This window comes from Lagopus leucura, unplaced genomic scaffold (genome assembly GCF_019238085.1).
Source record: "Lagopus leucura isolate 7727_CA_CO unplaced genomic scaffold, USGS_WTPT01 Super-Scaffold_100012, whole genome shotgun sequence".
Taxonomy (NCBI): Eukaryota; Metazoa; Chordata; class Aves; order Galliformes; family Phasianidae; genus Lagopus; species Lagopus leucura.
The window spans coordinates 10427263-10441297 of record NW_024962267.1 but is presented as its reverse complement, the minus strand read 5'-3'; the positions used below and the strand labels follow the sequence as shown (position 1 = coordinate 10441297).

The window sequence follows — 14035 nt, the reverse complement described above, 5'->3', positions numbered from 1 at the left end:
AAAGCAGAGAGATACCAAAGTATAGCTCTTTACAGAATGGTTTGTGCTATACAGTTTGCATACACCCACTTGCTGTGGTGTTTTCTGCTCTGGTTTTACACTTGTCCACTAAAGAAATAAGTCTTAAAAACTTTATCTATGTAGAACTAATGATGTTCTAATGATCAGCACCCCTTTAACATGCTCTACTTTAGGACAGGTTGAGAGTCTTAACTTCATTCAGTATGGGAGAAAACCAGGGTGATTTCACAAAGAGTCTACTTTAAATAGATCTTTTGTGTACTGCTCAGCTTTGCAGCATCTGACACTTCAAATTTACAATGTAAGTCAGTAGTGCAAACAAAGCACAAGATTTATTCATGTGGCACATTCTCATCTACCCTGGAGGAATGGTACACCACTGACAAAGAGCCAGTTCACCCCAGGAAGCACCACAGAGCTGAAATGCATTTTAAGCTCAGTTCTAGCTGTAGCACCTAGACTCCGCAGCAGGAGGCTGTAGAAGCAACCAACAAGGAGCAGTTCCCAGGGGCCTGATTCAGGCACAGGGGCTGAATTCTTCATTTCACTGCAGACCCTCTGAACTGCTCCTCTGGAGCAACAGATTAGTTTGGCCACGTGGGATTTTCAAGGTATCACACAGCCAGGTTGGCAGTCTCTTCCGATAGCAGATAGAGTCTGGCTGGGATATAGCCAGAGTATAATTACTGAGTTCACAGGCTATTAGGTACAGTGTGAAGCGTATTTAAGGTTCATACCACAGTGCACTCGTGGCAGTACCAGTGGCAGTTCAGCTCCAGCAGCACCAAGCTCCGTGCAAGAGCTAATTGACATTCTCTGCTGCTTCCAGCACTTACCAAGTATCTCTACTGCTCAGCAGTCTCACTACTGACGTGCACTTAGGCCTATAAGGCTTCTAGAACCAGCCTAAATTGTTAGGTTGTAAGATGCAAAGTTTGCATTGCCAATCTAAAAACCTTCAAATATTGTTTGTTTGCATTGTTTGAAGCAAACTGCTGGAGCAGCTCTGAGGCTGACAGGCCAATAGACAAAACATGCCAGAGCTGCATAAATCACTGTGCACTCAATGACTTCATCTCTGTTCTTTGAGTCTAAAGCTGGAAAAAGTTACCAATATGCTAAAAGCACCTAGCTAAATTCAGCTTAGCATAGACTGATTTCTTCTGGCAGCTTTTACACCAAAAGCTGGAAGCTGATGGAAACCATGGAAACGTATGTATCCCCATAAGTCCACGAAGGGCCTTTCTGAGGGCATATGCTGGGAGGTGGATGGCAGACTGAACGTGAAGCTCAGTGGTGACCCAAGTCTGCCGCACTGTGGCACTGGGAGCTCCCAGCCCCTGCTTCTCTCAGCGTTTTCCTGGAAGAATGATTTCTCATTGGCTCAGAAGCTGACAGCTGAGGACTGCAATGTGCCTCTGAGAGAAGATGGGCTCCTGCCTAGCCCAGAGCACTAATTCCTGCTTCTCTAAGGAGCTGTTCCATCCTCTTCCACATTCAGTATATGCTGCTGTACAGAAATGCTGAGATTGGAATAGTTCCCCCAAATTTTATTTTCTGTTGCACATACAGTCTCCTTGAACTTGCAGAAGCAGTACTGAAGCTGATCTTACTTCTATGTTTCTCCAGCTTCTCTTCTCAAGCATTTGAAACATGCCAACATTGTGCTGCTCCATGATATTATCCAGACCAAGGAGACCCTAACATTTGTCCTTGAGTACATGGTGAGTTATTCCTTTTTCTGGCTTCCTGTGAAGCTAGTACTGGGAAGTACTGGGAAGACCAGTGGCTGCATAATGAATTTGCTGCATTATGAGACACTGGCAAAGAAACAAATTGCAATCCTTTAGTGCAATGACTGATTTCCCTTATTGATCTCCTGATTACCACACACAATTTTGCTTTTGTTTTTTCAGTGTATGCAGCAGCTGTATGCAAAAATGATTCCACATCTCGTCTACATGAGGGTGGCAGAAACTACGTCCATTTCTGCCTTGACAATACAATAACAGTACTGTTCTTGAGCACCACAAGGACAGGGAATAACGATGCCAGCTCACATCCTGGTATCAAATTTGTCCCTGACCTCATGTGGCTCACCAAGACCAAGCTGCAGGATACTATCATGGGTAGGGCAGGATGCCAATTAAATGAGTTCTCTGCATGAGCTTTACTACTTTTGTTGCTTTTGCTAACAGCTATCAACAAAATTATGAGAATGTTTTATTCATTCTGCAGTTTTATGATTAATTCTGGCACAAGTATGAATTCTGTTAACTATCAACTTCAGGCCATAAACTGCTAGGGAGAGATAACAGGTCAGCCAGCTCCCCGATGTGACCAAGCACTTAGGCACATCCTTATGTGCTGCATCAAATTAAATGTTCTCCAAGGTCAAAGGGATATCTTCATTTTTTCTACATACAGAAGAGACACAGTTGGTAAAAGCACTTTACTCTCACTGTTCTGCCTCAAGTTATCTGCTGTTATTTAGCACACAGATCTGGCACAGTACATGGCCCAGCATCCTGGAGGACTTCATCCTTGCAATGTTATGGTGAGTTCCTTAAAAGACTCACATCCCTTAAAGTATGAACGAGAATGTTATTTTTCTCTGTATATGGTGACAGTAAATTGCTGCAGTGCTTCAAACATCTTTAAGCTCTTACTAGTATCTATTTGTTCCATATATGACAAGCACTTTGGAGAAAAACTGACTGATAAAAGATGTAACAGACTACCTCTTGGTCTCCAAAGTCTTTCTGCAGTTAGTTCTTTCTATTACATAAGCCCAGTTCAGCTTTTGTGGACAATGAAATCTTGTGGCAAGCAAATCTGTCTTTACATAGATTTGTATCTTCTTATAATTAGAATACTTTATTAATCCCTCTTGTTAAAAGCTCTCAAATGTCACTCTTTCTTTATTTGATAATGTCTTCATATTCAGTCATTTAAACCTCTTTTGTTTCTGCCACAGCTTTTTGGGATAGGTTGACTAGAACTGAGCAGAGCTGAAGATGTACCATTACTTTGTAGATTGATGTTATAATAGTCTCTGATTCTTCTTTGTACACATCTTCACATTTAATTAACTTTCAGGCTTTTTGCTGCACACTGACTTACAGTTTCAGTGCAGATGTCCTCGGTGAATGCCTGGGTCGTTTTCCTGAGTAGCGTCAGTTAATTTATCTTACAGCTGTCAACAGTAACTTTGTACCTTATCAAACCGCCTATTCATCTGACTTTGTCAGATCTCTCTGAAGTTTCTCACTGTCACTTCTTATCTTGGCTAATCTAAATACTTCTGTCATCTTCAAATGCTGCCACCTTGTTCACATCTTATTTCGGATAGTTGTTAAGCAACACCAATTCTAATGTAGTTTCTTGGGGCCCTGAGTTTTAACATCCTCAAAGCTCTGATATGTCCAAGATGCGGTGCTGTAGTTTGGGCACAGATTTCCAGGGCTCTACTACCAGGCAGGCTTGTAAAGCACATGGAGTACACGGCTGCAACATGTACTCCCTGGCATTTGTGTGAGTAAAACTAGCCAGCTGCTCTTCTTTCCTGCCTCAAGCCCTCACTGTCAGCAGAAATCAAATCACAAAAATGATTTACTGGTCCTCCAGGGGGTTAATCTAGTTCATTTCATTTTTGCTGGCAAATGTTTTTTTTCCTCTGAGTGATTCCTATTGAGTGTTATGCAAGTGTGCAGAATATCATAGGGACGCTTTTCTGGTACAAAAAATTACCTATGGGTGTCACTGTTTATCTTCCTCTTCAGGTTAAGCTTTTTGTGAAAAATATCTTTTCTCTGATAACTATTTATATACTTCTACTGTGTTTTGTTTTCTAGCCACTATCCAATTTCATACCTTGTTTCTATCCAACTTATTTTGCTTAAGGCTTATTTATACTGCCATAGCGGTAGGAGTTAGATATTTCTTTCTAGCTTGCTTTCTTATTTGCCTTTCTCTTTTCTTGATTTTCCCAGCTTGAAGATAACAGCTCACATTGCCAAACGAGTCAGTTCACTGGTCAAGCTTGGGCCGAGGAGAGGCAGTGTAGGTGTGAGAAGCAGCCCCACAACTCCCTCTGCTGGTATAACTGGCTCAACAGGGAAAATCCTCAGCTCCTGAAGCCTTTATCATGCTTAGCTTCATGTCTTCGTTATCAACACTGAGGTCGGAATATCTGCTGTTCCGAAAGCTCAGACTGTGTTTTGGCATGTAGCTCCTGCAGTCAATACTCCACTTCTAGAGAGAAGCTGAATTTCCAAAATTAGGGACTGCATTTTATTGCCTTAGTGGAGAAATATTCCACCTGAAAGCAATCATATCCCACCATAGTTTTCTACTTCTCAGACAACTATTCATTTTTGAGATTTTTACTCATTTCTCAGTTGCTTTGCCTCTGCTTTGTTCCAGGACTTACAAAGTTCAGAGCTCATGTATGAATGCAAATTCACACCAAATCATTTCTTTTTCTGTTGTTGTTGGCTTTTTCAAGCTCTTCATGTTCCAGCTTTTGCGAGGCCTGGCATACATCCACCAACAACATATTCTTCACCGTGATCTGAAACCCCAGAACTTGCTCATCAGCTGTCTTGGTGAGCTCAAATTAGCTGACTTCGGTGAGTCACAATTTGTATGCTGCTAATATATCTGCTCAGACTGAAGCTTTAGCATGCATATAGATCTGCATCCACAGCCAGTAAAGGCACAGAAGCATAACCTCTTACTGAACTTCAGAAAAGTATTTCTGTGGTCAGTCTTGTCTTTCTTGTCTTTGCACTACTAGTTGCAGGGAGTAACCTCACTTAAGTCAGAGCAATTACTGCCACATAAAGTCAGTTCAAGAGAACTGAGAATCAACCCCTCTATCTTCAGAAAATCAAGTGACATGTAAAGTCCACAACAATGTACTGAACAGACGGGCTTTCTTGGCATCAGTTTGTGATGGCTGCTTCAGTCACAAATGGTAAAGCCCAACACATCTTAGCATATTGCATGATCTGATCTGCCCTAGAGGTATCTTCCAGACACAATTTTTTGTCAATTGATTGGAATTTGCACTGGGACTCCTTGTGTTTATTGAACTGAGAGGAAATAATGTTCTGTTTCCAATTACTGTTATCATTTATGTATTGTACCCACAGAAAGACTGTTCTGCCACAGCACTCAGTATTTTTTATTCTAGCAGGCCTCGCTCGTGCCAAGTCCATCCCCAGTCAGACATACTCCTCTGAAGTGGTGACACTCTGGTACCGTCCTCCTGATGTTTTGCTTGGAGCTACAGATTATTCTTCTGATCTAGATATCTGGTACTGGCCTATGTCAAATCATCTGGGGTCTTTTGGGAAAAACCATCTTTATCTGAATTAAATGAACTCAACCAAGTTACGGTAGTTACAGTTGTAAGCAGAGGAATTAACACCTGTGAGTAGAAAGCATGTGAGCATGGAGGAGTTTTGTACTGCAGGGTTCGTAGACATTTTGGGGAATGGTGTCAGTATGTATCAGCTATGGAGTTGTATAAATCTGACCTGGCAATATTTATAAAGTATGTAAATCTCATTTGATGACATCTATAAAGCACTTTCAGGTCTTGTGTTTCCTTAAAGCACTTACAGTTTTGTAGATATGTGGTTGGCTAAGTCAGTGGTAGCTCTCTACAGCTATGGCTTTGTGAAGAAACAATGAATGCAAGCATGAATACACAAATGATGACTCTGGGCTTTGTAACAAAAGATGGCAGTAAAGGACTTCTGAATAGGTCTGGAGGTATAAAAGTGTCTAAGATGTTCATTACTTCTGAAATACTTTGTCATTCATCTTAAAGAACATCTTAAATGCACTCTACACTTCATATAAAAGAACTGTCTTCTGTTAAGGCTTCTTATGAGCCCTATCACAGAATCACAAAATGCCTGGGAATCACAGGAAGGAAGCTATGCAATAGCAAAACTGAAGGGAGAGAAGCTCCTGAGAGCAGGTAAAATGCAGGAGAGAATGAGTGTTTCACAGGGTTCTCACTGGACCTTTTGAGCTGGCCTGGATGGGTCTGAGTATGCATCCACTTTCTGGCTCTCTCCTGCATCACCATGAACCTGCTCCCAGCAAGGCAGTTCTGAATTACTCATGGACAATGTAAAACTCATGAAGGAGCAGCAGAGCATCTTTATTCAGGCCAATTTTACCTTTGTAGATAGTACTGCAGCTCTGCCCTTTCTTCAGATCAGCAGATCCTCTGCCTGTGCATGTCACACTGACACTTTACTGCTGTGCAGAGTTGAAGGCTGTGAAAGGGTGGGAGCACAGAAGGCTGAAGTATGCATAAGAAGAGGGTTTGTAAGTTTGCAAAGCTCCAGCCAGTATCTCCTGTCAGAGATCTGTGGCTTTTTGGAGACTCTGATGAACTAAGTCTGGAGGGCAGTTCAGGGAAACAGGAGATTTGTTTGTTAACTTCCCTAGGGCTGATGATAATTTAATTGCTTAAAGATTTCTCTGAGGAAGAAAACCTTGCTAAATTCTAATGGCTTCCAGCTGCTAAGCCAGTCCAAATGTCCTGACTTCTCCCTCCCACTCCTTGCCACCTCTGTTCTCCAGACAGTCTCTCAGGAACATCTGCTGTGATGCCTGCCTAACAGACTGGAGGGGTTGCATTAGGAGGATGCTGGTAGAAACCTGTATTTTTTTCCTGAAAGCTGGGGCCTGTCCAAAGTCCTGATTGCATGCATAAAGCCTGGCATTTCTGCCTGTGCAAATCCAGCATCCCCACTACATAACTCTGCTCTAGAGCAGTGAATGGCAACAGAGGGCTGGAATACAAAGATCCCATCCAGCACTCTGTCCAGCTCTAACAGCAGAGTACTCAGTCCCTGAACTGAGTGCTGAACAACATTCACACTATAGGCACCTTTGTTATAACGCCTCCTTATAATAACAACATTCCAAGTGTTGGCCCTAAAGAAAGATGTCACGCTGAGAGAATAGGGAGTTCTTCAGTGAGCTCTATTCAGTAACTTCCTCTAACAAGGGTCATTTATTATCTTGGTGTACACTGCATTTAAGTTCAATTTTTGTCTATTAGGAAATAACGTGAATTCACACAGATGTTACTTGTCTATTGGGAAGAAAGAAAAAAAAACTATTTCTTTTGGATACTGCAATTTACATGAAGGCAGGTCAGAATGCCCTTGCTAATGGCATGAGACCGTGGGTGTTAAAGCCTTGGTTTAAAGAAACCAATTACAACAAAATAAAACATTATGGCAATTCATGCATAGTGTGCTTAAGCAGCAATACTGTCAGTGGGAGGCACACGGGAAGTGAATGAGGCCTTGAATAGATGAAGAAAGAGATACAGAAGGAGTCTCACTAGCTCTTGGACTAACTAGAAAAGCTGCTTTAATCTCTCTGTATCTTTTTTTTCTCTTTCTCCCTCACTATCACTTCAAGACTTTAGAAAATTCAATTAAGGGATTTCAGGGAGACTGACAATGTTTCAGCAAGATTACGCTGCATATGAGGGAGACTTTTTTTAAACACTAAAGGCTTTATGCATGTTCAGTACTAGTTTTCAAAATTCAGTTTTCAACGTCATGAGTACCCATGAGTCATGTCTTCTTTTCAGACACATTTTCCATGTAATTTCTTCTACGGTAGTTGCAGGAATCTCCCCACATAGATTCACCTAGAATAAGAATTCCTATGCAGTCATTTGACATAGATCTGCCAGGCCACTACAGACTTGTCCCAGATCTGGATCATGTTGCCCTATTTTGTCAAACTGGGAGACTTAGGCCAGGGGCTCCAATGTGCAGCACTGCCTGGCAAGGTACAAGGTGAAAGATATACTTGTGGCTAAATACCAAATTGCAATTCCCCAGTGACAGAAAATCTGTGGAGAGGAAACTGCAGGATGCCACAGAGAATCCTTAGATCTTAATCCCGATGAAGGTGTTTCTCTGTTGTGTGATGCAGTAATGGAGACTAAGAATTAACTGAAGTATCCAATCTGTCCCAGGGACTGCAGGCTGATGTGATAGCGCTGTCTGAACCAACCCTGTTTATGTTCACTACATGCAACCAGTTATAACTCTCCTGCTACTTTAGCTGTCAGTGTATTGCTTCACACACGTCTGGTGCATGCTGAAACATCATGCCCAGGCTCCTTCCTGAAAGACATCATGAGGGCCTGCAGATGGTAAAAATGCCTGTTGTTTTCTCATGCAGGATGGTACAATGTCTGCTTAAGATAGGAGACAAAAGAGAAAACAACCTGATCCAGGAGGTACCACAAAGTCCTTGGTCTTATTTGCACTGATGTAACTCTACTGATCTCAGCAGGGTACTTCTGTCTAACACCACTGCAAGGGAGACCAGCCCTAGCACAGCACTTCTGTCTTCCCCTCTCACTACTAGGATCCCATTGATGAATATACACCAGTCTCAGAGGGATACAGCAAGTATAAGAAGGTAGCTGTGACTACTGAACAGCCACAAAGCAGTCAGTGAAGGGCTGCTCTGCATTTCCTCCTCCTGGCAGAACTTTCTGTTGGACCCCATCTAAATCCTCTGCAGTTTATGATGCACTTCTTGCTCTGCCCCAGTGCTTCCCTAGACTGCTCTGTGGAACTGACATGTTTTGAGAAGTGTATGGGCTTTCAGAGGCAAGGGCACCTCAGGAATGAACACCAGAGCACTAAGGGGAAGAGGGAGAAAAACAAAACAGTTCTGACTTAGGCCTAACTCTTGAGAAATACTTAAAACAAAAGGTTGTTTTCTGAACCGTTCTCATTAACAGAAGGATCTCCATAATGCTGGAAGGGCAGTCCCTATAGCTCTCATATATTGGAAGACTGAGGCTTCTGGAGAGTTTAATCAGATGACTAGCACCAAAGAGGTCTTTTTTCCCAAAGTCCTACCTTAGCCCATAGAAAAATCTACCTGGGAAAAGAGGTGGGTGCCCATATGTCACTGCATTACTACTTCCAGCTACTTCTGGATTTTCTGTAAGGAAAAGCATATATCAGCCTGGAAGCACACGGAGGTAGCAACAGTTACAATTGTCACTGGTGAATCAATGCGGTATCAAGTAAGCATTAAAGGAAGCTCATCAGCTGAGTCACACTACAGGAAACAGTTCTTCCTTCCCAGCTGTTGTGGTTGCTCTGATAGCTCAGTCTTTATAAGAGACAGTGGAGTAGAAAGAGATCCAGATATTGTTGGAATAAACCAGGAATACAAAGAAGAGTTCTATCAGAAGGCAAATTTGTAAGAACTCAGACGTTGTTCCTCTCCTCAAACTGACAGCTTGCCCAGTAGCAAAAAGACTGTTTCACTGGATTTGAAAGTTGAACAATTTGCTCTTAAGAAATTATTAGAAAGAGCTAGATAGAATCTAGAAAAATCTAGGGGAAAAAAAAGAGACTGAAAAAAAAAGAGTTCTTACTTCCATGTATTGCTCTGCCTGGATTGTATGCCTTCTCAGCAATAACGTATCTGGTCTGCCTTCAATGTTGCCTCAAATCTTTCATCAGAGCAATTTAAGTCATGAAGATCACAGTCACAGAATACTTTCAGTGTTACTAGCCCTTTTCCTTAGTGTTGTGTATGTCTAGATTCAGTTCAGAAAACCTCACAGCACATCAGAACTAATGTCTGCAGGATGTCTAGTGGTATCTGACATGGGGGCTATATTGAATCCATATGAAGTTTCTGTTGTTGCCAGTCTAACGGCCATTTCTAGCTAGGATATCAGAACCCAAACTGTGGATAAATGTCAGGATTTCTTGCTTCAAAAACATACAAAGTTGATTCTATTCACGGCACAAATCAAAAGTACCTAAATTGCACTGACCACATGTGGTTAGACTTGTGCAATGGCATCAGTGGATTGCAGCAGCCCCTGTGGTTGCAAAATAGGGTGAGCCAGCTGAGTACATATATCAGCTGTGAAAACAGAAGGTTGTTATGGCACTCGTCTCAGCAGAGTAGGCTCCAAAATAATATCTAGTGATGTGGTAGTACTGTGAAACACAAAAATCCATGTTGCAAAAGTGTGGGTTAAGTTTCATGACAAGCCTGGATTGTGTGAAAGCACATTTGACGAATAAGGAGCTAAGCTCGCAAGACCCAAAGTGCATCAGAGTTGTTTGTGAAAACAGCATTAGATATGGATCTGCAAACAGGCTTGACATCACTGGAGGATGACCAAAATGAGTATCAGAGATGAGCTGCATGTCAGGCTTTCAACCAACTACAGCCAGGTGGGAAAAGCATCTGCAGCATTGCAAAAACAAGATGTCAGTGGTAAGAGAGCAGTACAGATGACCAGAGGAGATTACTAGCTGTAGCTCTGTGAGTGAGAATAATACTGTCAGAGTCAGTTAGACAAACCTGGGGTTTCAACATTTAAGCTTGAAAGACTCAAATCTGGTATAAAAGGAAGATGAAACTTGAAAAGTTGGATTGGGGCTTAATGAAAATCTAGAAAATGTTTGGAGGGTAAAGATAAAAAGTAAATGAGCAGAATTTTGCAACACATAAGAAAAGACTGAAACACCTGCAAATAGATAAATCTATCCTGACCACAACTATCTAATCATTTTTCCCAACAGGACTAATCCACCTTAATAAAACTAAGCATTTTTTGCAGGCTTTGGTGTATTGGGATTTTTGGTTTTGCTTTTGTTTTTTTTTTTTTTTGTTTTTTTTTGGTTTTTGTTTTTAAGCTGGTTTGCTTTAGCAAAAGTGTAGAGCACAAGATGACATAAAACTAGGATTACTTTGCCACTGAATTTTTTATGCTGTGAAATCTTGCTTTCAGTTTTCTAGAGGAGGGCTAATTGCTTCTGAAGGGAAATCACTCTACTGGTTAGTTCTTCTGTGTTTTATCTGCATCTAATGTACCCTTCTAGCCCATAAACTGTCTAGTAGTTCCCCATTTATTTTTTCTACTCTTATCACACAGATTTTATATCTTTTTCTCACAGAAAACAACCTACAGCTGTGCAGGCATCTGCCCTGACTATCTTTATTGAAGTGGGTTTTTAATAGGATAGGTTGAAAGAGACCTGAAAGAAACAGTTTGCTGCTGGGGAAAAAAAAAAAAAGAAAAAAAGGGAAAAAAAAGATGGTACTTAGTGAGTTTCTCTTCCAAGGATATCACCTGTCTTGTTTTGCTGGTGAAGAATGTTGTTTTTTTTAATTGGCGGGGCTGATGAGAAAAGTGGATGGGACCATAACTCACAGGCAGCTTCGACTGCTCCGTGTTATTCTAAAACATTTAACGTGGAAGGATGCGAATGTGATGAATCGCTAGTCTCCTTCGGTCTTATTTTGCTTGCTGGGTCTTTAGGTCAAACGTTTCAATGTGTAGGCCTTGGATGAAGTTGCTGATTACTGCAAACAATTGGGAACAAGGGCCAGATGCAAGCACTTAGGACAATGCTGGAAGCCCAGGGCTGTATAGCATGGTCCTTCCCATAGGAAGTAGAGTTTTTTGATAATGAATTTACCCTGCCTAACAGTGTACCATAGAGGTAGATCAGCCTTTGCTGAAGCTTAGGTACATGTATGCAGACACCTTGTGTCCTGCCTTGCTTCCTATACACATGCACTAGGTAAAAAACAGGTGGATGCGTGGTATCTATACATCAGACTTGTATTTTTTGCAAGAGAAGCAAAACATGTAGCATTTACTTATGTCAGGATTTCAGAATTTGCAGATCAAGATTTTTACATTTCCATTCCAACAGTTGCTCTCTGTCCCTTGATAACCCCACACAAACACAATGCAGATGAAGCACGTGAATGAGTTAATACCTTGGGTCTCTTGCAGGAGTGCAGGCTGTGTCTTTGTTGAAATGATCCAGGGCCAGCCAACGTTTGCAGGAACTTCTAGTGCTCCTGAACAGCTGGAGAAGATCTGGACGGTGAGTAAAATACATCCTGAAATGGGAGAGAAAGGAATCTGTTGTTACAGCTCTGTACTTGACTGTGAAGTCTGGAGCATAGGTCCTGTGAACAGCAGAAATAATTTGGTTAGGTCTGCCAAGTTCATAGCAGACTTGGTAACCCATTTTATATTTGGCAAATTTCTTACAGACACAGGAGTAAATCAAATGACTTTCCTTTGATGTTTGTCATCTCATCAAAAATTTAAAGCCAATTAAAGTGACATCAAATTGAAGTAGGCATAAAAGGTGTGCAGGTACTGCAAATTCTATTCCTTCTCATTAATTCATTTACTTATTGTAGGATGCAGCATACTATAATCTCACAAAGAAGCTCTAACACTGCTAGTAAGCTATCTTGGAAAATGGCAAGGCCCAGGGTTTTTTTGCAGGTCCTTTTTATATTGACTTGGAACGTTTTCTATCAACCAGATTATGGTGCAGCCCTAGGGACTGCTTTGGTACAATGAAAAGTGTGAAAAATACTTTACAAAGGTAGCAGTGAATAAGAGCAGAGAGATTTAAAAGCCTCTTAAGATGACTTTTCTGCAGGGGAAACAAAGCCACATTGCAACGCCCTCAGTGGTTATTGGCAAAACTGAGATAGTTCCTGGCACTGGTGGATTCTGTATGATCCTGACTGCTCACTGCTGATCCCACTACTGGCTCTCCAGAAAGGTCAAGCCAGAGGTTCCCGTTAGGTTTTGCCGTAGGTATCTGCCCTTTCACATCTCCCAGGGATTAACACTTCTGCACAGGCAGTTTTCCAATGATGGGGTGTCAAAGCAGAAAGTGGAGAAGACTTAAAGTTGGGAAGTGGTGAGAGAAGACTTTATAGCCTCAAGTTTGTTGAAATCAAACTTTTACTTCTTAATTCCTTCATCCAGAAGCACACCTGTCAGGTTGGGTTTTCCTCTCTGCTTCTACCTAGAATTTGTTAAAAAGACTTACAAGCAAGTCTAGCTATTAGACTTGAGTTCAGTTCACTAAAACTCAAATGAAAAATGAATCAAAAAAAAATGAATCAACTGAAAAATGCTGAATTTCTCTGTCATAGAAAGTGAATAGAGAGAGTTATTGAGGAAAAAAGAAATCCAGACTTGGCCAATTAACACAGTTCAAAATCAGGGCAGGACTCAGTGAATTGCAGTGTGAATGAAGGCTACCCTTCCACATATGGCTGAAATCTCTGGATACGTTTCCTGTGGTTTTACAGTTGGAGGGTTATAGCCCTATCGTCATTTCTCCGGTATTAGAACTGATACCGTGATTAATAGGATTTGTGCTATAGAAGGCAAAAACTTATTTAAAAATCATGAGGAAGCTTTAAGAACCATGAAATAATTAGTGCCTTTCACAGTAGGTTTTATGTTATTATACAGCCTGGAATGAGGCTCTGTGTTAGGCCAAGATTTCAAAGCTCCTTAGAGGCTTTCGATGCCTAGTTTGAGATATTTGGCATAGTCGGAAGTTCAGAATGGGGATTCCTACTGTTTTGTAATAGTCAGCTCCTTTCATGTACTAATAATAGAGGCATCAGGCACTGGTTTAGAGACCGTTTGCATTTGTGTGCATGACTCTATGTCATCCAGACACTTATCTACATGCCAGATTGTTGTTTAAAACACCATATAGACATACAGCTGGAAAATCTCCATGCTGTGAAATATGTGTTCATCCTGTCAAACCATCGGACAGTCTGACTGTGAATTCATCAGCATTTCTTCTAGAGGCAAATACCACCCTAAATGGTGTCCATCCTCCTCTATGTTCCTGGCTGTCTTTCCTGCCTGTGTTACCCCTCACTTAGTGGAGCTTCTATCACAGCTTGCAGCCTAAGTTGCCACTGAAAGTATCAGTGGGTGCCAATGCCAGTGGGCAGTCCCCGGTGCAGTGCTGGCACAGGAGGACACCTCCAGCAGCGAAAGCAGCTGAGCAGTGTGACCCCTGGGCTGGTGAACATATGCATGAATGGCACCTGGCAGTGAAGCTGCATACACCTTCAGTGATGTTCCCAGGAGTGACAACATGAAGTCTCAGCAGGAACCCTTCCG

General features: G+C 41.7%; 2 protein-coding genes across 4 annotated transcripts in view; one reads left to right on the top strand and one right to left on the bottom strand.

The window, feature by feature from the left end:
- The window catches only part of ALS2 (alsin Rho guanine nucleotide exchange factor ALS2), a 75288-nt gene that overhangs the window by 43054 nt on the left and 18199 nt on the right, over window positions 1-14035 (bottom strand). For all 3 annotated transcript variants that reach the window (XM_042874279.1, XM_042874283.1, XM_042874281.1), the window contains one exon: window positions 11851-11976. The gene's annotated coding sequence lies outside the window, so the exon portion shown is untranslated. The remainder of the gene's footprint in view (window positions 1-11850; window positions 11977-14035) is intronic.
- Window positions 1-14035, top strand: part of CDK15 (cyclin dependent kinase 15) — a 33988-nt gene that overhangs the window by 4479 nt on the left and 15474 nt on the right. Inside the window, exons 5-9 of the mRNA XM_042874286.1 lie at window positions 1651-1745; window positions 2516-2578; window positions 4529-4652; window positions 5222-5342; window positions 11867-11960. Coding sequence (XP_042730220.1) covers window positions 1651-1745; window positions 2516-2578; window positions 4529-4652; window positions 5222-5342; window positions 11867-11960 — 497 coding nt within the window. The remainder of the gene's footprint in view (window positions 1-1650; window positions 1746-2515; window positions 2579-4528; window positions 4653-5221; window positions 5343-11866; window positions 11961-14035) is intronic.